This window comes from Pieris rapae, chromosome 8 (assembly GCF_905147795.1).
Source record: "Pieris rapae chromosome 8, ilPieRapa1.1, whole genome shotgun sequence".
In the NCBI taxonomy this organism is placed as follows: domain Eukaryota; kingdom Metazoa; phylum Arthropoda; class Insecta; order Lepidoptera; family Pieridae; genus Pieris; species Pieris rapae.
In genome coordinates, this window is record NC_059516.1 from 2,289,920 (window position 1) to 2,317,255 (window position 27,336).

Consider the following 27,336-nt stretch of genomic DNA (forward strand, 5'->3'; position numbering starts at 1 on the left):
CCGTATAAGAAATAAATTCATAAATGCTATCATACATATTATGGTTCATAAGCAAGTCTTGAATACAGCGCGGGATATTTTCAGGTCTTCTACGATAGATAAACAGATTAGATGACAAACAAATGAGGCGTTGGGTATGGATGGATATGCGGTCTTAAGTTTGATCGATGTCTGAATTGCAATTTGCAATACAAACAGGAGGGAGACACAATAATGCACATGCGGTGTAAATGTGAATTAAATCTGAGATGTCCGAATCTAAGGCGGCAAAGTATTGTGTAAAATCTTTTGCTTTTGTTAATGCTGGATTTACAAAACAATGGCATCACAATATCTTAGTTGATTACAGCATACCTATCAAGTGCCCTTTCTCTTTAAACATCTTTCCAAACCTGATTAAGTTTTGACCTTAGAATGGTAGTAAATCTGTACCTCGGTAGTAAATGTGTACGGAATGGCAACATTTTCAACAGCGCTGACGGCTGCCGCTGACACTGTCAACAATCGCACGATATCTGATTTCGGTGATAAATGATAATGTAGCTAGACTTAGCACTGAATTGATGATTTTGTAGAACTTTTAGAACACTCATGCTGTCTGTGATCTTAGCAAGGAGCTTCTGCAGAAAATATGCTCAAATTTTCCTTTAATTTAGTACCTCGTTCAAACTTCAAACTTGGTATATGGAATGCCATTCAAACCCTGTCCTCCTTTTTCGAACCATTTGTGGAAATGTGATAATAATGGGGATATTGATATATAAGATTATAGACTTCTTTTCGATCTCTTGAGGTCTATACCTATGCTAATGTGGTTCATAATACTTTCAAGCTCTTAGCAAACCCACTCGTCTGATTAAAGATGCTGTGCTGATTGACCAGATTTAACAAGAAAGGGAGCTCGTGCAAAAGGAGGATAATTGCTTGAGAGAAGGGAATTCACAGGGAAACTATTATTCAGATGGATAAGTTTGTTAATGAGTGGTTATATATATAAAGTAACTTTAGCAAAAATGTCATTAGATATGGAAATCTTAAGAATAGTGGAAAAGTGTTGCATTCAACTTGAAGTGAATTTATGAGAGTTGTTCTCATTACCCCAGTAAAGAGTTAAAGACTGATTTTGAATGAGACCTAATTTGTGGAGAAATTGGTTTGAAGCAAAACACTAGAAACCCTATTCAAAGTGGCTATAAACAAGAGAATTAAATAGAGCTAAAAGAATTTTAGTATCAGAACCCTGATATGTTCCAGCAAGATACAGGATAAATTGTTAAGAAACAATACACCCAAGAACTTAGCTTCGGCTACAACAGAGTTCTGTATTATCATATTATAATTTGCCTGAAAAGGCTTATGTAAGGCAAGATAGTTGAAATAGGTACTTATGTAAATTTTTTAAAACTAGTATTCAATTTAGAAGCTAAATTCATAGAGATGGCATCAGAGTTATATAACACCAAATCATCAGCAAATTGTAAGTTAGGATACTTGATAGTTCTGTAATTGGAACCTTTAATTAAGTAAAGTTTGTGAATATACAATGTAAAGATTAAAGGACTTAAAATCCTGCCTTGGCAGGTGCCTGTATAGGAGCAACTTGGGCCTATAAGCCTATTACAATATTTAACAAAGACTTTTCTACCATGCAAGAAATTAAATATCTATTGCACAACCAATACAGGCCGTCAAATGGGAACAATCTCAGTAGACAGAAAATTTATAGGCGTCGGAACGTGATGACCCCATCACCCACTAGTGAAATAACCTGTGACAGAGGTTATTTCCTCAGCGTAATCAGTGAACCCCTTCCTAGTGGGAGTGCCATGCTGTTGCCTTCGGGCTTCAGCCAAATGGGCAGGCTTGACCGGAGCAGTACCACTATACAATAGGTTCGCGTTTCGTCCGGTGAGAGATTTCCGAAGCCCATCTGCGGTAAAGATCTCTCTAGACGTCACTCACCGGGAAATTGCACCCGGTGGTGGCCGCACAGACTGCCCTTTGTATTCTGGGGAGGGGCTATTCTGCGCTCAATAAAAATTGTCATTTCCCTCGGGGCAAACGGAAGAACTTACCGAAGGCAACCCCTTCATGCGCACTGTGGACTTTACCAATGTTAGGGGGTTCAATTCTAACCTTAACGGAGTTCACTTTTACCTAGAAACTGCGAAGCCGGCCTTATTCCTTACTGAGACTCAAATATCCTGCCCAGCTGATACTTCTTACCTCTCCTACCAGGGGTACAAATTGGAACATTCATTTGTGCCGCGGGCGGGAGTTTGCGTGTACGTCAGAGAGGATGTCTGTTCTCGTCGCCTCGGGAAGCTTGAAGGAAGGGACCTATGTCATCTCTGGATTCGTGTAGACTGCGATGACCATCCGCGGTTCTATGTGTGCCTGTATCCCAGGTCCAGGTCCCATAGTGGAAATGACGAAACTAACCGACTCAATGAGCACATTCAAATGGCTACAGATTCCCTGCTCGAAAGGGTTCCTACCGCTGAAATCGTGATACTTGGCGATTTTAACGCCCACCATACCGATTGGCTTGGCTCTGATACCACCGATCACGTGGAAAGATCCTTTCACGACTTTTCTTTAGCCTACGACCTGACACAAATGGTCCCTGCGATTACGCGAATACCAGATGTAACTGCTGACTTCGCGTCCGAAGAACTATCAAGTATCTGTTGACCCGGCATTGGGTTCATCGGATCATTGTGTGGTCCGGAGTACCTAATGTGTCTACCTATCTATGTATCTACGCGGAACCGCTTTTTGGCTTATCGCTGTATTTGGCACTACAAGTCAGCAGATTGGGACGGGATGCGGTCTTTCTTTGCGTCCTACCCTTGGGAACCTATGTGCTTTTCGTCGGAAGTTCTAGATTCCGTCGCTGCCTCTGTCCCCAAAGTGGTTATGCAGGGCATGGAACGCGTTATTCCATTAGCTGCGGTGTCGATCGGTGGCAAGTCTCAGCCCTGGTTTAAAAGTTCTTGCAAGGCGGCCTCGCGTCGAAAGCGAGAATGCTTTAAGGCATGGGCAGAATCGGCGAAATCTTGTGATGCCAATACCAGCGAACTCAAAAAAGCTTATAACTCAGCCTCCAGGTCCTTCAAACGGGAAATCACTAAGGCAAAGTTAGAGCACATTGCCAGATTTAGCAAAAAATTGGCCCAACTCCCTTCGAGGACTCGAGCCTTCTGGTCTCTCGCGAAAGCTGTCCAAGGGAATTTTTGTCAGCCCGCCATTCCTCCACTGCACAGGCAGGATGACCTGGATGGTATCCGCCAATTGTGCTACATACTTGTGCTCCTGAGTTGGCTCCGGTCTAAACGCGCCTTTTCCAGTACTCGCTCGGCACGGTGCGTGACGGTTCAGGATTATCTATCAGCGGTGTGTGGAGATTACTGTTTGGTTATATGTATATTACAAGTTCAGGGGGATGAGATTAGAAGACTTCCTTAGATATTTCACATGTGACTCAGTGAATAATGAAATGGTGCTAGTAAATTTGTATAGAAATATAATGAACATATAAATAATAAAAATGTTTTATTTAACCATGTAACCCTTACATCTAATTATATTTTAGATATTGGTGTTAATGTAGGTTAGGTATATTTATTGTAATTTGTTTAGACCTGTAGGTTAAATATAGTTAGGTCCTCTATGGATGCCCTATTTGGGCCGATTGTTTATTCGCTCAAAACAGCGCAATTCTAAGACAGTCACAACGAGTGATGGCCATTGGGGTGGCAAAGGCGTACCGCACCATCTCTTGCGAGGCAGCGTGTGTTATTGCAGGAACTGTCCCCTGGCACCTCGAAGCGGCTGCCCTAGCCAGGATCCATTGGCATAGGGCAGATAGTAGAAGTAGGGGTTTTGACCCCCTTCTTGAACACATAAACAGTTGGAGACGAGAAGCTCAAGTGATCGTCCTTCAGAAATGGATGGATGAGTTACAAGATCACAGGGCAGGAGTCTGGACAATTACATCTATACCTCCAGTGCAGTGAAGATGGGGGGCACTTTCTTACCGACTCGTTCAGGTCCTCACAGGCAATGGATGTTTCGGGAGTGTAACTCAGACGCAAAAAAGGTCTGGAAGACGACGACCGATTACGCACATACTGCATTGTGACCTTCGCACCGAATTGGGCAACTCAGATGTTGGGCTCGCACAGCAGACGCTCATGACGGAGACACGGATTAAGGGAAACTGTTACCGCGTCTCCCGAACATAGCGAACAGATGGGGCTGTTGGGTTTTAATGGGTAGGTGTCCATTGCACCATACGGGCTGAACCCCACATTCCCCGCGTCACTTTTAAATCGTTGCCCCGACGCGGGCGTCAGTAAATTGATTTCCCAACATTAAAAAAAAAAGGTTGAAGAGAAGAAAAGAGCTATGGATTGGGTTAGTATATGTAGGAAAGAAGATATGTAGGAGAGAACTATATATAGATAGCGATGCACTCGTACTGAGGCAGTCATTAGATAAAAACTGGTAAGTAATTAGCTATGGTTTGGGAAAGCTAACTAACTTTGAAACGGTTAGAGATATCACTTCGGGTGTGAATGCTATCGACTCCGCACTCCCCCCTGTTTAGTGGGAATAAAGTAAGTTTTTTTCTTCTTTTTTAGTTTTGTTCAGTCATGATTCTTAGGTTTGCTTAGCCTAAAAATTAAGCGGCGGGCGGTAAAATATTGGAGAATTTTTTTGAAAATATATAACCGGGTTGACACTTGAAGATCAACCCGGATACTAACTTAGGTTACAATTTAACAACAATAAAGCCCGTTGATTTCTAATATTTACAAATGTTAACAATATATAGCTTAAATTTGGTATACATATTATGTTTTCTTATTACTTATTATCCTAACTTTCAGTACTACCGTTATTAATTCTCTCGACATATTCTGTTGCTTGAAACAAATAATCTAACGTTTTTATGCGTTAGTGTAAATCTGTGGGGCGTAAATAAAAGACAATATTCATCAATACATTTATTTTAAAGACTGGCTATAATAAGCAAAGGAATTTCCTTACGAAATTAAAACAATAAACACTGACTGAAGAAACTGGAAAAGGGGTTCCTATGTTACACAAGATCAATTTGTTTCAATATATTAACTCATATTTTATATACGTTCTAGTCATTGCACGTAAGCGTCTCACTACGGTTGACCTGTCACTCTAACAACGAAACTGTCAATTGCGATTGACAATACATTTGCGTTGGTATTTGACACATTAAACAAGAAAATGTTATGCTAAAAATGAGTCATTTGAATCTATCCATAGACTATTCATTTTTATCTTGGACAAATTCAAATTACCTCTATAGTTTTAGATCTTCCCAAAATTATTGACCATCGCAAATCGAAAGACAAAATCAATCACATTCTAGTATAACCCTTTATATTATGATTTATTCAATACAATAGGAATGTTCACGCAAAGTTAAATATGTGAAAAAAAAATCATTTCGGACAATGTCAAGTCAATATTCAACATGAATCAAAACTTCCAACACTTGAATGTTTCTTTCAAAATTTAACCCAGTGTTTTTATAAAAAACACGCAATTTATTTCAAATATGAAAAATTAAATTGAAGGCATTTTTTTAATCACAGCATTTGTAATCCCGTTACATAAATTTGAATTACAGTCCGTTGACGACGACTTCGTTTAGAACAACATTAAAATGATGTCGATTTTGATAAGGATTTTTGGAATACGGACTCTTAGACGAGAATATCTTTTTTCGAATCATAATAAAATATAACCATGAATATTTGAGATTTTGACATAACCCGATACAACTAAACACTTAACCTAACTGTACAGGACGACTTTGGCTACGTTTGTACTGACTAGCAAAGAGTTTTCTGAATAGGCAACTTAGTTTAGAAGCAAGGCTATTTAGAGAGTAAATAGCTAATGGCCAAATAGCCCCATCAATTTTAGAGCTGTCAGTAAGAAAGTAGCCGAAGTCAAGGCAAGTCTTGTTCTCTAGCGAGTATTAAATAAATTCTTCAATAATTGCAAAAAGCACACTCAATAACTATTTCTAATATCAATTATAATTTGTACTACACATCCATAATCGAACATTTAAATCAATTTCATTTGAAAATCATCGTTCACTATTTTTATATCCTTACATACGCTACAAAGATCTACGACTATTTCTTCGTTCGATAGAGTCAAAAAAAGTTACGTAATTCCTATCCCCCAAATCACTTTCATTCATCTCTTTCGTCCAAATTGTGTTTTTGCTGTTGGAATGCGAGTTAAAATAGTTTAATTAGAATCGTGTCAAAAACAAAAGATAACGGTGTTTCGTATAGATTTGTTTTTTTTTTCTAAAAAATGGTAGCCATAGTAACCAACGTATCTAGTCTACGTATTATTCCAATGTAGATTTTATGAGTAAGGGGGAAACAATATACACAAACATGAACCAGATTTGGCTGTTGCGTCACCGCTAACTGCAAATAAAATGTCATTTAATTAGTTGGAAAATGCATGTAAAACCGGCCAATATAGTACCGACATTAGTGCCGGTACTCGCGGGTGCGTCAATCGTGGTTAGGAGGATCTCTGGCGGGGCTCCAGGGCTGAACGGGAGGTGCTTCTTCGCCAGTAGTCCCGTCTAGGGACAGGCTATTGAGGAGCATATCAAATAGGCTATCCTGAAAACAACGTACCTATATAAATATTGCATCGCCATTCATGAATCCTTGTGATTAGCTTTTTAGTTTTTAGTTTATTTTTTTGTATTATTTTAGATTAAGATTCTATTTTTTTCATCATATATCATTTTGTTATGCCCTTTTTGTCATTTATAATTTATGTATTGTGTTATTTTTTTTCATGCAACCAAGTGCAAATAAATAAAATTCGTAACTGTATGTATGAACAATACCAACAATCCTGTTTTCGAAATCGGTTCAGAAGAAATTCTGTTAGATTTTATTTATTATTAATAATTGGGACTCACATTGTAGTCAAGTATGGCCTCGACGTCATCATTATCGCTAAGTTCAGCGTTGGGCCAATTGCAGTGAGTGGGAGATCGGCCGGGACTACTCGGCCGACTGCTCACGCGGCTACATGACGAACCACGGCTCGATCTAACTGTGAGACCTCAATTTTGGTGAAAGGCTTCAAATATATATATATATATATATAGTAAGAAATTAACGAATAAAATTACTAAAAATAACCAAATTAGATTACACAACGAATAACCACAAATTCAACAACAGTAGTAACGTCCTACATCTAATGCGAGCGTCGAAGAAGTCCACCCGACCATACAGCGCGCCGTGCTTATATAGCCTGAAAACCAGTTTAGTCCAGTATACCCCACTGCTACACGTCACTTGACTTTTTACAGCTTATTATATATATAATAGGAATACGTCAAATGAAGGACGCATATTAATGTCTAAACTAACGAAAATCTTATAAATAAGAATAAATAAAAATCATTATATACATACATCTTCTGTGCGTGTTTCTTAAACAGCTGGAGATGTTTTGATGATTTTTGTGTGTGAATGGTTTTGATTCACAATTTGATGTTCCTAGGCTGTTCAGATTTTCATAGCTTATTTAAAATTTAAATTATTTTATTCATGTCAGCACAATGTATCAGCGTACCGAGGGTTTGTGAATAAACATATAATTTTTTTATTTTGGAACGTAAAGATATTAGATACTTATTCCACGTCATTAAATTTTAATATGTAGGCATCCCTACTCATCGGCAAAGAAAACAGAGGGTGTAAGCCGAGAGAAAAAGCCGGCGTAAAAATTCTCTTTAAAATAGCAAATCATCAAACAACACTTATTTCAAAAAAAAAATCGCAAATGAATAAGAAGCCTGCCTAGCACTAATCCCAGTCCCTTTCATCAACTAGATAATCGTTAAATTTATAGTAAGCCTTTTTACACAGCTTTTCTTTAATACATTTCTTAAATTTATTAAAATGCAGAGATAAAAGAGCGTCTGGGGTTTTCCCTTTTCCCCAAAAAGAATTATAAATAGCCTCCAGGGGGTCTAGTCAAGACAGATTAACAGTAGTGTATGTAGAAAGTCGAAAACTAAATTTGATAATGACAATGACAGCTAGTGTCGACAGTTCGCACCGCCGCAACTACAGCTGTCATTTTCATACAAATTTAGTTTTCGACTTTCTACATACACTACTGTTAATCTGTCTTGACTAGACCCCCTGAACATACTAACTCAAAATACGTACTGTTATCGGGCAATATCTGTCCAGAGGACATCCTAAAGGAGATAGCAGCGAGCGTGGAGGGGTGTGGCCGTCGCAACGAGCGCGTGCGACCCGTGCTACGTCCGCCTCCCCTTGCCCCGCGACTGCACACTTCTTCCGCCGATTGGGTACGCGAGGACCAGTTGCGTTTGGCTGCTGAAAGGACATTAACACATTCAATTTAATAAAAAAAACATTCCATTTAACTTTTTTTTACTAATTTCTATATTCTAATATAATTTGTGTTCGTGTGTCAGCCATTTCCTTGTATTTTAATAAGACAAATTATTCATTTGAATTATAAATTGCAAAAAATAAAATATACAAATTTTACATTTCGTGGTTATCGCATACGAACAACTAGGTAAGTACTGATTATAAATAAATTTTAAACATTTAACCAAGTCGAGAGTTTTGTTTGTATAATTTATATATAAGGAATTCGACGAGATAATAATAAAATATACCATTTTGAGGTTTCGTGGTCTTAGGCGTCAGTCCATTAATCTTCATGAGATTTAGAAGCAGCATATCAGTATGAGCAGCTGTTGACAGCTGAGGGTCATCACTTCGGTTAGAGGATGGGACTGCAACGGTAGTACCGTCACTTCCTGCCAATCAAAAACTTCATTAATTTTGTTTATTTATTTATTTATCCAGGAGCTATCATAAGGTTTCCCTTGATAGTTCCTGAATGCCAGGCTGTGGCTTAACAACGTAGAAACGTTAATCCTCGGAACAATGAGCCATGATCCTGGTGCCCAGGAAACTTCTGTTTTTGGAAGGAGGCTGGCTTAGTTAGCCAGGACTTCACGTACAATGGACCTATTGAGCGTCTAAATGCGGAAACAGAGTCCACATACCGATATCCGATAACCCAACTGATTTGTTAATAGTAGAAACGTAAATTAAATATCTTAAGCGCCATAAATTACCTGCTGGAGTGACTCCGCGGCCCCTTACCGCATAGAGTAAACGATTCAAAATGTCCGCCTCAGTGCTGTAACAGCTACCGCCCACCGCACCCTCTATGTCATTCTCGCCTTAACACACAATTTACATTTTATTTACAGCATAACAGATTATGGCCAATGGCTAAGAAAAAAATGTTTGACAGCTCCTGAAACTTGATTAAAGTATGATCGACTTTCAAGACTATCTTTTAATAAATTATTAAGGGTGCATTATTCTTAAAGTGACGTCGTGGGTATACAGAGGTGGTGCGATCATAAAATGGTTCTAAATGCCAAGAAATTACTTTCTCGAAAATGAAACTCCTAGTCCCCTATAAATACACTATCGATTGAGTACTACTCTAGGTCCATGAAATGAGGGATTTAGGAGTTATACCTACTTTAGATAATAATTTATCGTTCATAAATAAAAATAAATCAGTGGCGCTACAACCTCTTTAGGTCCTGACCTCAGATTTCTGAATCTGTTTCATGTTCATTTTTAAATCTAATAGGCACTTGCCTGGTCAGCCTCCAGGCTGGCAATAATAATATCCATGAAAGCGACGCTCTAACCGGTCAAGCAAAGTATGTGGAATATTACTTATTATTTTTCTTTAACATTGTAAAAACGTCTCCTCAAAGAAAACTTCTAATACAAGTGAATTAAAGTAAATATAAAATTATTTAACATTAATTATTATTGATCGATTTTACTTTTGTATGAATAAAACGAAAATTTTCTCTATTGTTTATTTGAAAAAACACAAAGTAATTCTTATAAATCATATATAAATGGGAGAAATTTTTTAGAAATTATTACTATTTGAATTAAATGTAATTAAAAACATCATTGAAAGTGAGAGAGATAAAAAATACTGTAATCAATTTATTATCTCTTTATTATTAAGTAAATATCTGAAATTATACTAGTTTATTTATTAAAAACTTTGGGATTTGGTAATTCTTGTGTCGTGTACCAAATCTTTTTCCTTTGGTAGTGATTTTCTTATGAACCATGAGATACTTAAAGAAATTGAAAAAATCATTTAAATTCTAAAATAAAATAAAATTTGGAGCACTGCCATCATAACACTAATAATTTCATACGTACTGAAATAATATTTAAAATAAAAACTAAATTGAAAAGATCAATTTTTTTCAAAGTTTTTACAAAATTAATCGCCTAAGGCCGCGTATACGGTGTGTCGCGCGTTGCGTGCGGTCTGCAATAGGATTTTCTTCGACGTCTAGGGGGTTCATCAGAGCAAAGGGAAGGGGGCGACTCAGCCAATTCAGGATAAGGGTACGAGCGTGCAGATTGAGCAGAGTGAGCAGAGTGCGCAGAGCGAGCAGAATTAGCGGAGCCAAGCGTCGGTGATTCAGCCAAAGCGCACCAGGAACAACTCGCTGATGAGCCGACTGTGTGAGCAAAAGCATTGGATGTTGGAAGGATTCATTGAAGAAATGTGATAGAAAGGCTTAGTACATTTTCATGCAAGAACATAATTATAAACAGACCGCGAACGCGACCCAACCAAATATATATATAAACTCTAATTAGATATATAAAGTCTATATGTAACCCTGTAAACATTAGGATACAAGTGTATAAAAATTTCAGTGATTTGCAGAAATCTCGTATCTATTTGCGTAAAATGTTCTCAAATTTTAAAATACTTTAATCTACGGGAATTAATTTTTATGTGCAGCCCTAAGCCTTCCCACAGACTATTCTAAACTGTGGTATACAGCCGCCACAGACTAAATGCCATGTTGCATTCCGCCATTTGCATTTTATTCCTTACTGGAATAAGCGTAACAAATATTTTCGTTGCTTTTTTATTGATTTTAATCTACTGATCTAAGTTCTATAAAATTAAATTATTATTATGTTTTTATATTCCTACATAGTAAATATAAGTGGCAAATCAAAACCGTCTGCAAGTCTATCAGGAGCTTAGCACATATCATGTATTTAGTATATGGAAATATATATTATTTAATTCGATGCCAGCCCTAAGCTATTTGGAGATGACTTCTATCGAATCTCGCTTTGCATTTGTATGAAAAACAATGCGGTCCTGGTTTTTGGTACGATAATGAGAAGTTAATGAAAGGTTTACAGAGTTTCATAAATGACGCGTCGCTTTTAGAGAAATACAATTTCTTACCAGACATAGTTTCTTCGTCGACGTCATTCTCTTCGTTGGAATTCTCTTCGATGTGATTTACGCTGTTTTCGTCGACAAACCCGTCCAATTCACTGAACATTATTTCCTGCAAGTCAAAACTAATATATCTATTGATTGGAGGACTATATCCTATTGGAAACATTTTTGCTACTGGACTTTATATATTCAAATTAAAAAATCGTTTATTCATGTAGGTAACATAATGTACACCTATGCACGTCAAAAAATGAAATATACAATAAATGTTTCTAATTTTACATTTACTGGCAGTTCTCAAATCAAGGGCGTCGAACGGAAGAGAAGAACTGGCAATAAACTCTCCGCCACTCTTTTTAATCGCCAAGTTTTTTCTTTTACACAACGTTTGTAAGGAGCTGCAACTATTACACCATAAGTGATAAAGAATAATAAAATAAATTGAAAACAAAGATTTGTCCTCTATCAGCAGGAGGCATGGTGAAATAGGAGCACGCACTTACATACTCGTGAGAACAACATGCAAATACGTAGAGGAAACAACTAATATCACCGCATACACGAATTCAAGTACGACCAGTCACCACAAGTAGCACCCGTTCACGAGTATGACGCATGGCCAGCCATCGGCCCCCTCGCTATATTTTAGGGATAGAGATAACCCGACGCATGGACGCCGCCGCAAGCAATAACATTTAAGTGAGTATAACGATCCTTAAAATGTGGACATATCCTATGGGAAACCTATTTGCTACTGGACTTTATATTTCCTATTGAAAAACTTTTTGTTTTGGGCTACTCATCAAAATAGTATAACGAATTCAAACCTATAACTGTTAGACTCATACTTAAAAACAAAATGTTCACTATCGATTCAAAACTTTAATTTTTAAATGTAAAACACGCATTTTTTTTAAATGCATATACCTATTGACTGAAACTTTAATATAGTGGTAATGTTAGGACATCATATTTACCCCGGTATCACTGCTAGACTCAGAATTCCCAGGCGCAGTGGCCGGCGGAACAGCACTGTGCAACTCGGGAGAAGAAATTGACGTACAGAGTGCGCCGGCGCATCCCCCTGAGGCTTCCGTTATTGGTGTACTCGCTACACCTATTCAAATACAAATCATTTAACCATATTGAGAGCCTTTTTCACAATGTATGGATAAAGTACCAAATAGCAATGCCACACATAAATTATTCGAAAGATAAAAGTTTTAATATACTTCGCGTTTCATGAAGAATAGCGCTATCTGTCAGTCATGAAACGCAAAAATACTGTTTATCCTACCAATAAGTAATAAATAGCTTATTTGAAACTTATCCGGACCTTGAAAAAGACCCTTAAACTAGTTTATTTTTCACTGTATAAATGCTTCTGTGCCGTTCCGAGTCAAGTTACGTTAAAATCGGTTTTAAACTAATATTTAAATATAATAAAGTATTAAACTAGTGCCCAAGATACAATACACGCGAGAGTTTATTTCAAATAAATAATATAAAAGGCTTCTATTATTATTTAAATACCTAAACCTTACCCGTGAGATGGGTGTCTTTATCAGGCGGGGGCAATCGATCAGGTCTGTGCATCCGATCGGATCGATCAGCCCTTTCCGGCCGTTCCCTTCGAATTCGCGAATTCGATCCAGGAGATAAAGCTGAATGTATTCCTGCCACTGACGGACTTTGCGTGCACGATCGGACCGAACTTGTTGATCTAAACATAAATTAAATAACAGACTTAACGCTAAATATTCAGAACTTGATATAAGCTATAAAAGCTTATTCGAAAACATACACATAAAAATACGCAGGTAACAAAAGTTATACGGCAACGAGCGGCCTTATCGCTTACAAGCGATTTCTTCCAGGCAACCCTAATGTGGAACAATGAAAAAGAAACACTTTTATTATACATGAAATGCAAAATTAATTAACAGAAGAAAAAAACTCAAAATATCAAGTCACTATAACTAACATAAAATAAAATCTAAAGAAAAAGTAGCAATAATAATACATACAAATATTGTTACGAGCTAAGGGATCGGATGGGAAACGCCATAGATTTCTTCAAGGCTTTATTTTCAATTAAATCTACGTGGAATTTGTTTACACTGAAAAAACCGGAAATTACGCACTGAAAGCAAACAACTGTCGACTTTAGCGTAGTTAGTTATGGTTATAAAAATACCTCGAAGTGGAGGGTAGATTATACGCGTCCAACGCGTGCTGATTGACCCGTCCGGGATGTGCGTAGTCGCCGTAACACGCGTCCGAGTTCATACTGTTACGACACACGCCGCTTGCACAGCTCTCTTCAAACAACGCGTTATTTAAAATGCCTGAAAGCAAATTTTAAATGAAAAATAATCAGTGGCGCAACCTTTTAAGTCTGGCCCTCTAATTTTTTAATCTGTTTCATTCATCTGTCAATCTTATAGGCAAGTAGGTGATCAGCCTCCTGTGTCTATGCCAGTGTCTATGGCAAGCCGGTTTCGTCTCGATGTTTTCTTTTACCGCTCCAGCGTATGTTAAATTGAAATAAATTTTTTAATACAGTTGCTCAAAAAGTGGCATATTGCAGGGAGGTATAGCGTTCGGAAAGTGGGCTATTACACACTCGTGCTTTTTCTTTGCCATTCCCGCACTCGTGCGTTTTCTTTGCCAACTGTCAAAACAATGTGTATTAAAAAGAAAAAACCAACCACGAAGGTTTTATTAAAAAGATTCATAGAAGTTTTTATGATATATGATTTCTAAATATTATAATAATTGGATTCAATAAGGTCGGTTAGGTTTCTTTTCATTTCATATCAATTAAAAAAATATTAAAAATAATTTTATAATATATGCACATACGTATTTTTAAAAAGTTTACTAATAATTGGATTCAATAAGTTAGGTTAGGTTTATTTTATTTCATATCAATAAAAAAAATATTAAAAAGAAAAAACTAACCATGAAGTTTTTACTAAAAAAAAATCACAGAAGTTTTAATGATTGGACTCAATGAGTTAGATTTCAATAAAAATAGTATACTGAAGAATTGGCTGTATGGGCCAAGTTCCCTTTGCCTACCCAGAATGGGTGAAGAAAAGAAAAATCAAGCTTTGCTCATATTCTTTGCGGTTGGCGCCATTTTCCAAAAATGTTCTTTCGAGTTGAGTTATTTGTTGCACAAAATGAGTAATTTCGACGATATTTTGTTTGAATGAATACCACCCGAACTCAGTATAATTGCACAAAATGCTTCGTAGAACAATTTACCGGAAATATGTAACATATCTACGTGCAATGGATTAATTCCGTAGAGAGAAGAGAAAAAAAGTAAATAGTTTAATTTTTTCGCAACTGTATTAAAAATAGTCGTTCAGTACACGTGCGGAACCGTCATTGCAACTTGTCCCGACTGTCAACCCTCACCTTCGGCTGCGCCTCGGCTCGGGTAGACATTCGTCGGAACTCGTTGCAATGACAGGCTTTCCGCACTTGTAATGAAATATACTATATTGGTGCACAGCCAGGGTTCTAAACTACGACTAACGAATGAAAGTCGTAGATTCGAACCCTGCACGCTTATATATTATTAAAGAAAATGTTAATTTTTTTACTGGCTTTTAATATTATTTTAGTTCAATTTCACATAGAAAGAAATAAAGAAAAGTTTTATCACTACATATTATAAAACAAAGTCGCTTTCTCTGTCCCTATGACAGAGATTGTATGCTTAAATCTTTGAAACTACGCAACGGATTTTGATGCGGATTTTTTTATTAGATTAAGTGATTCAAGAGGTTTATACGTATAATAACATCCATTTAATAGTGGAGAAGTACTGTTATTTTTGAGGTTTCTAATGTGATGTCGTAAATAATTACATTTTTTCCGCTTACATTGCAAACGCAGGCTAAACCCTACGAGTTTTATCAAAATAATGCACTAAGTATTGTACACATTGAAAAGGTCTACAGAAAAGTCGTGATCGTATATGTCTATCTCTTATGGATAACCCACATTTTTATATACAACGTTCACAGATTTTCTGTGGTGTATTTAGTATCAGCATAGCACCCATGCGAAGCCGGGGCGGGTCGCTAGTTATTATATATAATAACAGGATATTAAGTTAAATAAAAGTGCACTAGGATTCCCTGTGTCGTGGGCTGCCACTTTCTTCTTTTTGACATGTTTTTTTTTATAGTACTGGGGGCAATCGGGCAGAAGGCTCACCTGATGTTAAGTGATACCGCCGCCCATGGACCGCTGCCAGCCTTTTAACACTTGAGTATAATTTCAGTATAAGTCACAATATACAATTAAACTGCTTTTGCACAAAAAGAACACTTTCCGTTTCAGCATAGAACAGGTTGACAAGATATTAAGGAGTGTTAGTATAAAGGTTTGAATCGATAGTGTGCGTTTTTTTTTTTAAATTGATTATGGAAAAAGCGTCTGCAAGAAAAAAGCGTTGGGCTGAATTTTCTGAATAACTTACCGGGGCTCATCAATCGCGGGCTAGCGATGACAGACTGCGGCGTGAACTTGTACTGGGTTAACACTGAGGAGTCTGTGGTGTTTAAATCCACTTGGTTGGCCTGGCCTTCAGTCTCATTGGGATTTTGTGACGTCACCGAGCCATTCGAGGCTCTAGTTGCAGCCATTGAGTTGCGAGACATCTCTAAATTAAGACGCTGTAACATTGTATATGATAACATATATAAAGACTTGTATTCACTTCGATTAGTGCGAGTGCAAGTGATTAGTAATTGACATTGATTAGTCCAGGTGTGTAGTGCAAATAGTGTCCAATTATTGTCTATTAGCTCTGTTAAGTAAATTCAGTTGTCATATAGTTTGACAGGCAGGTCATTCGCAAAAAATAGAACACGCATCCAGTTTTCTCATACATATCTCGAAAAGTTAATGAGGTTTAAGTTTTCATTTATTTTTAGTTATTATTATTTGTGTTTATGATTAGTTTTTTTTGTTTTAGTTTCTATTTTGTGGTTGTTTGTTTAATTTTTCCCTTGCTAGCTTGCTTGTTCTATAATTGATGTGTATGTGTGTAAAAGTTTGTAGTCATATTTTCTTGCATAACTTTTTTGCGTACACTTCTTTTAAAACTTATAAATGAATATAAAAATACAAATAAAAGATAACGTTGTGCAACAAACTTATGAATTGGTAATTTCATTAAGTAATTTCCTATAAAAATCATTCTTGGACGCGAAATATGTATATTAAATATCTGTAGTACCTCTTTGAGATCATTAATTTGCAGAATATGTTGATTCTGCAAAGTTATTAACTGGTTAATGTACCACTGCTGATCACGACAACGTTGATAGAACGTTGGCGGACGAACTTGAAACCTGAAATTGATTTTCTTCATATATCCTTTAACGTGATATTTTTTTAAGGAACCCGATGCTCATCTGATGTTAAGGCTCACAAGTACGATGCCAGCCTTTTAAGAATTGGGCCGCTTTAAGTCGAATTGGTTCGGAAACATTTCAGTCGAGTTTTTTGTAATTCCTAATCATGGCAATAAAAAATATTGACAAAACATTATATATCTAAACCCACAGATAAATTTATAAAAACATAGTTATAGTCTATATCTATGTCTCCCGCATGTCAAATTCAGAATTTTTCAAACGGAAATCATGTTTCGCGCCAAATCTCCAAGCGCCATCTTGCGCAAGAGTCTGAAAGTATTATAATCATAGGTTTTCCATGTCATTGACTTGAGAATATTTCCAATATTAATTTTATCTTCTTAAGAGGTTCAATGTTAAACTAGAAGCCATTTTATACAGATAACCAGATTAAAGGGATGGGCTAAATAATGCGATTAGAGACGTCATTGGTCAGATGTGGCGTGTTTCATTATGAAAACAATATATACATAATTTAATTAAGCACACATATAAGGACAATAAAAACTGCTCAGAAACAAAAGATTATCACAGATGTAATACGATTTTGACACTTTAGAGCCTATCAAGTATAACGTAAGGACTATGCAGCCTTTGATTTTCTTATTCGGCGATTACGTCAACAGTAACTTGTATACACATATTACCCATTCGTTTTCAAGCACATTGCATATGCTTGAAAACGAAATGCATTTTCGAGGATTCCTACAAAAAATGGTTTGTACTATTATTTTTGAGAGCTTACTTTTGCTGACAAGAGGAAGGGGGGTGATAAATTGCAATAAATCTGCTTACGTTATACTTGATCGGCCCCTACTAATATTATTATTACTTTATAATTCCAGATATTTTTGAGAACTCACTTTAAAATTAGTGTATCAGTCTCATGGTTGAGATATCCCTCGCTAGCGAGCAAATCGAGGCGGAAGAATCTGTTGTATCCCCAACACTCGCCGACTTCAAAGTCAGACGAAAACTGGCGTACGATGTTCTTCGATGGATCCCGTGATACTTGATGCAGCATCTCCACACGATACTCGTACCTAAGGGGATTTCTATTTTATTCCAGAAATTACCAGGATTTCAAAAGCATGTCTTTCTATATACATTTATACAGTAGACTCTCGAAAATTTTTAAGTGGCTCACTCAAAAAAAAAATTGGAACTTCTTATGGCAATATTTTTTTATTAATTGTATTATAATTGTTAATACATAATATGGAAATCACAAATTTCGAACAACTCTTATTTACTTGGGTCCCAATACTTAATTTTATTTTGAAGTTTATCTCTGGTCCCTTGAGTTTCTAATTAGCGAGAGTCGACTGCATAGCCCTAAACGGAATAAATAAATATGCTAATTCACGTTTATAATATCAATCCAGCTCCCCGTACTTTATAACAAAATGTATAAAAATAGCCATTTTGTTTTCTGGACTAATACGAATTACCCGCCACTCTTCTAGAAGACAAAAAGCAAAGCACGAAGATATGAGGCATCATTTCACAGCAGCCAATGCTCGACATAAAATAAGCTTCAACGCCCAATATCGCTAGAAATCTAAGTTGGGAAACTGAAATAACTATGATTTTATGAACCGATATAATTATTTGACCCTATGGGAATACTGCTACAGTTTTAAGAATTTGCTAATAAATACGCTTTCACTATGAAATATTTAAATACACAAGACATATAAGGCTCTAGGTTCTATATTGAAAAAAAAAATTGAATTTTTATCTACAGATAATGAAGAACGCAACTCATGTATGAAGTTAAGAATTTGTAATCTCCTAAACGTTCTAACACATAGGTTATTTCAGTTAATCTCCCAACACCATTTCCTAGGAGCCTCATGCCCACAAACTGCCACTAACGAATAAATTCCACTCAACTCACCTCTTGCCTACACTGAGATGAGAACGGCTTGCAATCAAATACTTGCATTACAGAATGGCACATTTTAATTTTGTCTCACAAATTTCCTTAACTTTAACACAAATTTGCGGGGCGTAAATTAAATTTTATTGATTATTTAAAGGCACACTATATTGAAATAGTTCAAAACAAAATATTTAAAAAATTATATGAAAAATTCGAAATGCGTAAAAACATTGTAAAATTTTTTTTACATTATTATATAGAACTGAAACATTAATTATTGGTTGCTTTATATAAATACATTAAAAAATCTCAATGACTTAAGTAGAAAACTTACTTCGAATTTTCCGGTAATCCTGCACTCAGCTCCAAAAAGACCGAAAGGTAGCTCCCCCGAACCACACCGTTGCCATCAGGGTAGACCTTCAGCCTCCAGCAAAGGCCGTGCACATGGAGCGGGGCAGAATATACGGGTGCAGCCGCGTGCTGAAGTTGAGTGAATTTCGTCAGCGGGAAGGTACTGCTATCGTAACTTGGCACGATTTCACTGCAAAAAATACTTTTTTTTTCACCTTTGGCCCCAAGGTAAATAACACGGATATTGACTAATTTTGAAATAGAATCCGGGGGAATAGATGGTGCTAGCAAAACTTTGGCTGTCACAGACATGACACTTAAAACATCAATCTAAAAAGAGACGTAAAAAGTGAGGTTACTAATAAAATAATTTTATTTCTCTGAAAAAAAAGCTATTTAATTTTCGTTTGGTTTAAAACATGTTTTACGTTTCGTTATATTAAATAGGTTAAATTATATCATGGTTAATATACCTGTGAAAATCGGCCGGTACTGGCGCAGTAACAAAGCTAGCCATTGGCTTTTTGCGGACTTGATGAATCATCTTTGACAAGTCCCCACTTTTAGCGATAAGTTCAGATCTGTAACAATCATGAAAATAAATTTCAACCTTATACTTGTAAAAATTAAATTGTTTTATTTGAATCAATTGATAAACGTCTTTCAATTTTTGAAGACGGTTGTAAAGTAGATTCGCGATATCTTCCTAGATATTTGAAACCGATAAATATAATATTTTAATTATTGTATTAAACCTGTATAAAAAAAAATATATCAGTTCTGCTGGGTACACAAAGCTATTTTAATATTATATTAAGACCTTCATAGAATGATCGGTATAAAAATTGGTATTTTTGGATATACAAGATCCTGACTTAGTACTAGCGTCCAGCTGGTGTTCAACTTCTTGAAGGAGATGTTCCAACTGCTCAGTCTCTTGTGTTAGGCTGTTCTTCTGTCCCATGAGAGTGAGAAGCTTAGCCTTAAGTGCCGAGTCAAGGCGTGAGATCATTAGTTCCACAGCATTACGAATTTCACGTACTCGTTCGTCTTTCGCGTCTCGAACAGATTCGACATTTTGTTCCTAATATGAAACAAGAGAAAAACTATTTTTATGCCTGTATTATTTTCTATGTGGCCCGAATTTCTAATATTACTGAAATATATATAGCCTATGTTACTCGGGGATGGGGATTTCTAAAGGTGAAAGGATTTTTGAAATTTGTCTAGTATTTTAGCGTTTCGTTACAAAACATAACTTTCTCCTCTTTATAAAATTTGTAAATATCACTTTTATAATAGTTCTGAGTTTTGTACCAAGATATTTTGTAGGGCTACGGAATCAGTCGGAATCATTGGATCACCACTACTTAAAAAAAAGATTGGACTTGGTGTTATAAAGTAGCCCTACAGGAAACTGTACTGACTGACAACTATCTCTCTCTAATATTTTGTCGTCCATAATATAGGGGTGAAACTGTTATTTTCTATTTACTTTTCTTTACAATTTTATTTCAGAAAATCATATATCCAATAGCTTAATCTTTAAAGGACTTTGTAACACAATATATAAACAGGCATTATTTATCTTAGTTGGTAAATACCCTTATAAGAATTGTGGAATGAAAATTAATGGCATCCATTTAGATATACATTTATAGCATATATGGAAACATGTGATTTACATAATATTAATATATACAAGACTACATTTTATGTACTGTATAAAGTAACTGTAAAGAGTTTTGTTTGGGCCATTAATCAATATTCTATACAGGCTTATTTAAAAAAAATATTTCAATAGTAAGTAGTAGAATGAAAAAAAAAACAAAATCATTCTAAAACATCTAAGCTTCATTGTTCATTAATTTTTTCTGAAGAAACAGTTTTGTAATTGTATATATGCCTTTACAAAATAAGTGTTATCTTACCACGTCTAGCACTAGACTCATAAGTTCCATAAGTCTTCGTCTCAATTGGGAAACCTCATCTTTTATCTGAGTCACATGTTGCTCATACACCTCTTCCAATGGTTTAAATGTGTGGCCAGAATGTGTACCACCCCATAGAGCACATTGATGGCAGATACACCGACGGCATGTGCAACAGTATACTGTTAGGCGCTCTTGATGGGATGGACATCTATAATTAAGTCATTTCTTATTAGAAAAAATAAGATGTTAAAGAATAATTGATGATGTCATAATTAAATGTTAATAATATTTAATATATATGTTAAATAATATACTGACTTGAATATCATAATTTCCATTAATTAAGAAATATAATATAAAAAGTTTTAAGTTAGTCATATTAACAAAATTCATTGATTATTTTAAAATGAAATAATTATTGGTTATTTATACATTATAATAATAGCACAATGTATTTGGGACATAGCATAGAGTGCCAGCATTTAATACAAGTTTTGACATGTATTCATAGATTCAATTTAACCTTAAGGTAAGCTTTTCAAAGTTTATTAGGTCCAAATAATGAATTTCCTCTTTACTAAAATTTCTAAGTAATTGTAAAATGAATTTATAAATGAAGTAAATAAGAGTTTGTCTCCTTTTTCAACTCTGTTAAGAACCAAACCAGAATAAATTTTTAATCACCTATCTCTAAAGCTTTCTCTCTGAGTAGCTGAGTTTGTCTGTTGCATGGTTTCTATTTGCTGAGTGACCTCTTCCACCCAACGGCAATTTACCAACTCGTGGAGGTGGAGTGCAGCCCGACAGTGAGGGCACTGGGACCTTTGTTCAGTCAGCCACCGTCGGACACAAGCGTAACAGCATAGTTTGGAACAATGCGGGCATAGGTGGGCATCTACGAGTTTTTCCATACAAATGAAGCATCGAAAAACCTCCGCCAGCGTCTGAAAAGACGATTATCTTTATATCAATGAGATCGTGTCATGTTAAGAGATTGTCATTTCTAAGTGGGACAAATCGATTTACCTACCTCGACAATTTGTTCCTCGCCATTGCCTTTATCTCCTCTAGAAGCCATTTTTCGTGAAAATTACCCGTACCACGGTGGAAATTTATTACTTACCATAATTTAGACATTTTTTATAACTTTAAAAAACCGAGCAATATGAATTAAGACAAATAAAGCTACAGACAACGGTACCCACTTCCGCGTTCAAATCTCGAATCAAAATAAAAACAAAAAAACTATAGAAACTTCAAAGTTTAGAATCAGTGTTACCACTTCACGTGCCATCTTTATAATTAAAATTTTCCCGATTTTCCCCTGCTTATGCAAAACACCATAAAAGGAGAAAAATAGAATTATAACAATGAATTTGGTATTTTATCATCTTGCAAGCTGGGGCTTAGTCAAAATGCCTTAACTTCGACTTTTTACATACACTAGTGTAGCGTATCGTAGATACTCACTAAAAATGTACATACTATATTATGTACTAGGGTAAAAAATCGAAAACTAAATCTATATAAAACGAGGTTTCGTGTCGACAAATTTTAATACAAATTTTGACTAAACCCCCCGATAGAAAGAAAAAATTTCCAGCTGTTAACGGATAAAAACTGAAACTACAACTTATTTAGGTACCGGAGCCACCTCTGACTTCACCATTTCCATTGTACATTACGTTGTATGAGCTATATAAAACATATTCTAGGTTATAGTATTCTGTGGTTGTTTTTCTGACGTAAAGCTGTATAATAGTAAGTCAGTAGTCAGCTGTCAGGCGAATACATAAGTTACAAGGTTAAATGAAATTAACCTAAAAATAAAAATACTGTTTTGAATTATATTAGGAAAGAATTGTTTTTATTTGTCATACGTTTAGTACAATTTAATTTAATTGCCATACCAAAATTGGCTTCTTAAATAACTCTCAAGTAAGTTATTAAATAAGACGAATTAATAGAAATATTATTTTAAAATGAGTAATGTAAAAAAAAATATTTTAACTTAACGGCTGATTATTCATTTATTTTATTACTTAAATACTTTTTGTTATGTAAAATACATATAACTATTAAATCCGATTTTGTAAAATATGTTTTGTGTATGTTATGTTTTTATGTTCAAACATATTATGTAACCTCTGTTGTTCAATATAAATTGGTTAATTAGAATATAAAGATTATTCTCTATAGATGCAAATTCAACTTAGTAATAAGACATTTAAATTTTATAAACTAATTTAATAATGCATTTCAGGATGTTAACCTAAAACAGAAGCCAAAATTAATAAAATGACATATTTTAAGCTGGTTTGCTATACTTTGAGTTTTAAAAATGGTCTCCATGGGTTATCAACACAGTCTGTGCTGTTTAAAGCTTGTGTGAGTTATTATTATTTGGGTCTAAGGAAATTTTACAATAATTTCTTACTACTATTGGAGAAAGGCCCTTCTTTAGAAAACAATATTTTTAATATTTTCTTAAATTTTAGAATCAACAATCAATACAGCATCTGGCCAGAATATCAACTTCTAAACATGTTTATAGTAACCCATTGATAAGTCAATCTCAATCTACTATAAAAAAGAAGAGTAAAAATGTTCCTCAAGACACAAGAGTGTGGAAGGAGACCCCTACACATGATGTCAAAAATAACCTAGTCCATTACTGTATGATGCTCTCCAAGTTTCGATTAACTTGTAAGTGTATAAATATATTTGTGATTTTACCTTTGAGGAAAAACAAATAAAAAATAATTACTATTTTAAAGACCAGTATGTAATTTCCTTATATTAAGTCATTTATATTGCTATTCGATGGTTATTATACTATAAGTACCCAATAGAAACTAACCATGGTAACCAACATGGCTCTATCTATTTATAATGACTCAGAAAACCACATGTTAAATTTAGTAAAAGTCTTTTGAACAGATCAGGTACATAAGTAAAGAGGAACCTAAAGTCCATAAATAAGCTATATTTTTATTTTATTTCAGCCTTAGTTGTAATGACATCAATGGCTGGATATGCTCTTGCACCAGCTCCATTTGAATTTTCGACTTTTGCTCTTTGTGCTGTGGGCACAGGTCTCGTAAGTTCAGCGGCTAATTCAATCAACCAGTACCATGAAGTACCATTTGATGCTCAGATGTCGAGAACTAAAAATCGGGTGCTTGTTAAGGGTTTGCTAGAGTGAGTATTTTAATTAATTTAGGTATATGTAAACCATAAAATATAACTAGTGGTTAATGTAGTGATCCCAAATCTCTTTCAGACCAGTGCACGCAATAGGTTTTGCGGCAGCTACAAGTGCTACCGGACTCAGTATATTATACTTAGGAGTTAACCCTCTGACTGCTGCCTTGGGAGCAACTAACTTAGTTCTCTATACATCCATATACACACCCATGAAGAGAATGTCCATTGTTAATACATGGTTGGGATCCATTGGTATGCTTTAATAATTTATTGTAATGTTACATTTTAATTATTGTTCTATCACAAAAGTTGTGTACATGACATACGGTTTAATTTAAATTATTTTATCTTATGTCAAAAAATATCCTTATATCCATCTATCAATCACTGATACAAAACGTGACAATTCCTAAACTGAAATATGCCATAGAGTATAGACTAGAAATTCCGTGCCATCTGTAGCATTATTAATATTTATCATTGTTTTCTTAGACCAACTTTTTTATTGACATTGACTTATACAAACAATATTACAACCTATTTATATTCAGAAAATATGACTATAATTTCCCATATTTCCTTGTTAAAAACAGCTTTTTGAACTAAGTAGAATACTAAGTATTTTCTTTATGTACCTGAAATTAGATTGCAATATCTTTGTTAATTTATCATCAAAATATGAAATGCTTTTAACTTTTCTGAAAGTTTCTTCTAGTAATTTTTTTTTTTCAGTGGGTGCAATTCCCCCTTTAATGGGCTGGGCAGGCTGTACGGGTTCCTTAGACATGGGTGCGTTAGTGTTAGGCGTCATACTATACTCATGGCAATTTCCACATTTCAATGCACTGTCTTGGAATTTAAGACCCGACTATTCACGCGCGGGTTATAGAATGATGGCTGTTACTGACCCAGGTTAGTAGAAAAATTAATACTTATGATACTAATCATATAAGTATATTGTTTGTATTAAAGCAAATATGGATTTATTGAATTTATCTAGTGAGTGCATGGCCTTAGAGATCACGTAATTTTATGGACTTGATAAATCGGATGCAAGACGTTGTTGTAATATATCTATGTTTACGGCCATTCTTCAGGATGACCTTCTCTACTGGGGCGTCCAAGTATTACGTAATTAAAAGGCCGGCAGCGCACTGGCGAGCCCTCTGGCATTGTGAGTGTCCATGGGCGGTGGTATCACTTAACATCAGGTGAGCCTCCTGCCCGTTTACCCCCCTTCTATTAAAAAAAATGTTCTTATTTGGAGATCACGTCAACATTAATTATTTACTATTTTACAAATTATATTTACACATTGCTTGAAAACGATATGCCTTTTCGAGTATTCCTACAAAAAAATTATATGTTTAAGTAGTTTGAGAGCTTTGCTTACTTTTACGTGCAAAAATGAGTGGGGTAGAGTTGATTGCCAGTTCTTTTCTTCCATGCCCTTGATTTGAGAACTGGCAGTAAGTGTAAAATTAGAAGCATATACTGTATATTTATTTTTTTGACGTTCATAAGTGTACCTTCATGAATAAATGATTTTATATATATATATATATATTGTTGGTGTGCGCGCGCATAGTTAAAATTCACTCTCATCATTTTTCTCCATAGCGCCAAAAGAAGTATAACTTCAAAAATTTGTGGTCGAGATTTGAGCACGTCCTCTGCTTACTTTGGTAGATTCAGTTTCCCAATCATTTAGACTCGTACTCAATCCGTTTTGCGTACTCTCTACTGTATTAGAATTCAAGAAGTTATCATAATTTGTACAAGAAATTATTAGGTAATTTTTGGGCTAAAATACCCTACATGTTATATTTTAAGCCAGAATATAAGTGAAACCACAAAACTTTAGTGATACAAATTGAAAAAGTATTATATATTTTTTTAAATTGGTTGTACTATGATACTTTAATGACCGATTTCTTACAGCTCTCTGTCGCAGAGTGGCGTTACGACACACGGGTATAATAACCGCCATTTGTCTGGGCGCGCCCTACCTCGGTGTTACCAACGTATGGTTCGCGGCCGAATCGTTACCACTTAATATTTATTTTTCGTACTTAGGTAAGTTTTGTAAATATTTTTTTTAATTTAATATATAAGAACAAGAAAACTATAGGAACCTTTTTTGGTAAGTCATGAATTTCATCTATGTAATGGTGAATATGGTAAATCGTAGAACAGATTTTTATTTTATTTTTTACTTATGTAACTTAAATGACGTTGTGGTTTATGACATTTTCCTTTGAATTATGGTTATAAAGAGGGAGGGTAAAACTTGCCGAGTTTCTTGCCCGTTCTTCTCAGAACAAGGCCTCCTGGTAGTTTTGCGAACGGATGGCGTAGTTTTGCTATTTCGCGAATTTTGTAAATGTTTTTGACATTCACTAGCATGCCCATACGAATCTTAATTGTATAAACGAAATTTGATTTGATCTAAATTTATTGTAACTAAATTTAGAAGATTTTTGTGCGTTGTATAATGGACCTTAAAATCCTAGTATAAAGACGTCAATTTGCATTATGAACATAAAAACTAGTCATGAATCAGTAACTTGTAAAGAGTAAAAGGATGTTCACATTTCTCATTCTATATTTTTTACAGCTTGGCAATTTTACAAGAAATCAGATAGTGGTAGTTCAAGAAAATTGTTTAGATTTTCACTTATACACCTACCCGCGCTAATGTTACTGATGCTCGTCAACAAGAAATATTGGAGTTCAGCGGATACTCAAGAGAAGGAATTCAAAACTCAAGAATTGAAACTGGATCCAAAGAGAATAACAGTTTTACCGCGAGGGCCAGTTGTGGCCGCGCAAGAAGCGGATGACATACGATAATGTTGCTATAGCAAAAAATATTTATTTTTTTTAGTCAATGTTGCCAGTGTTTTTCGACGTAAATAATCTACGACATGTTTGTTATTTTTTTATAAGTATCTTTCAATTTAAAAGCTAGATTATGCCAATACAGTTTGCAGAAATCATTTAAAACTTAACATAAACCTCTTTTGAATTAAGTGTTACCATATCTATAATTGTCATTAACACGATAATAAATATAAAAAAAGCACTGGCA

At 35.2% G+C, this 27,336-nt stretch overlaps 2 protein-coding genes across 4 annotated transcripts; one reads left to right on the forward strand and one right to left on the reverse strand.

The window, feature by feature from the left end:
* Positions 1-4,999: 4,999 nt before the first annotated feature.
* On the reverse strand, positions 5,000-22,288 carry LOC110995625 (E3 ubiquitin-protein ligase TRIM37). 3 transcript variants are annotated; one of them, XR_006750368.1, is made up of 19 exons: positions 22,069-22,288; positions 21,723-21,982; positions 21,036-21,246; positions 19,980-20,188; positions 19,578-19,685; positions 19,085-19,294; positions 17,729-17,908; positions 16,685-16,799; positions 15,923-16,118; positions 13,619-13,769; positions 12,966-13,144; positions 12,399-12,538; positions 11,425-11,530; positions 9,233-9,340; positions 8,765-8,908; positions 8,280-8,453; positions 7,013-7,149; positions 5,233-6,704; positions 5,000-5,194 (listed from the first exon to the last, which is right to left on the reverse strand). XR_006750368.1 is itself a non-coding variant. In XM_022262882.2 (18 exons), exons 1-18 carry the CDS (start codon positions 22,114-22,116, stop codon positions 6,591-6,593), a joined length of 2,790 nt encoding a protein of 929 aa, XP_022118574.2. In that variant the 5' UTR covers positions 22,117-22,288; the 3' UTR covers positions 5,000-6,590. The 3 variants fall into 3 exon arrangements, 2 of the variants coding, with proteins under 2 accessions (XP_022118574.2, XP_022118575.2); XM_022262882.2 differs by having other exon boundaries at positions 5,000-6,704; XM_022262883.2 differs by lacking the exons at positions 5,000-5,194; positions 5,233-6,704; positions 7,013-7,149; ... (1 more) ...; positions 8,765-8,908; positions 9,233-9,340 and adding an exon at positions 10,116-10,672.
* Positions 22,289-22,809: 521 nt separating this feature from the next.
* Positions 22,810-27,336, forward strand: LOC110995663 (protoheme IX farnesyltransferase, mitochondrial). Its single transcript, XM_022262928.2, has 8 exons — positions 22,810-22,976; positions 23,302-23,426; positions 23,537-23,744; positions 24,044-24,239; positions 24,322-24,497; positions 24,978-25,157; positions 26,187-26,321; positions 26,863-27,336. The coding sequence occupies exons 2-8, from the start codon at positions 23,337-23,339 to the stop codon at positions 27,096-27,098; spliced, it is 1,221 nt and encodes a 406-aa protein (XP_022118620.2). The 5' UTR covers positions 22,810-22,976; positions 23,302-23,336; the 3' UTR covers positions 27,099-27,336.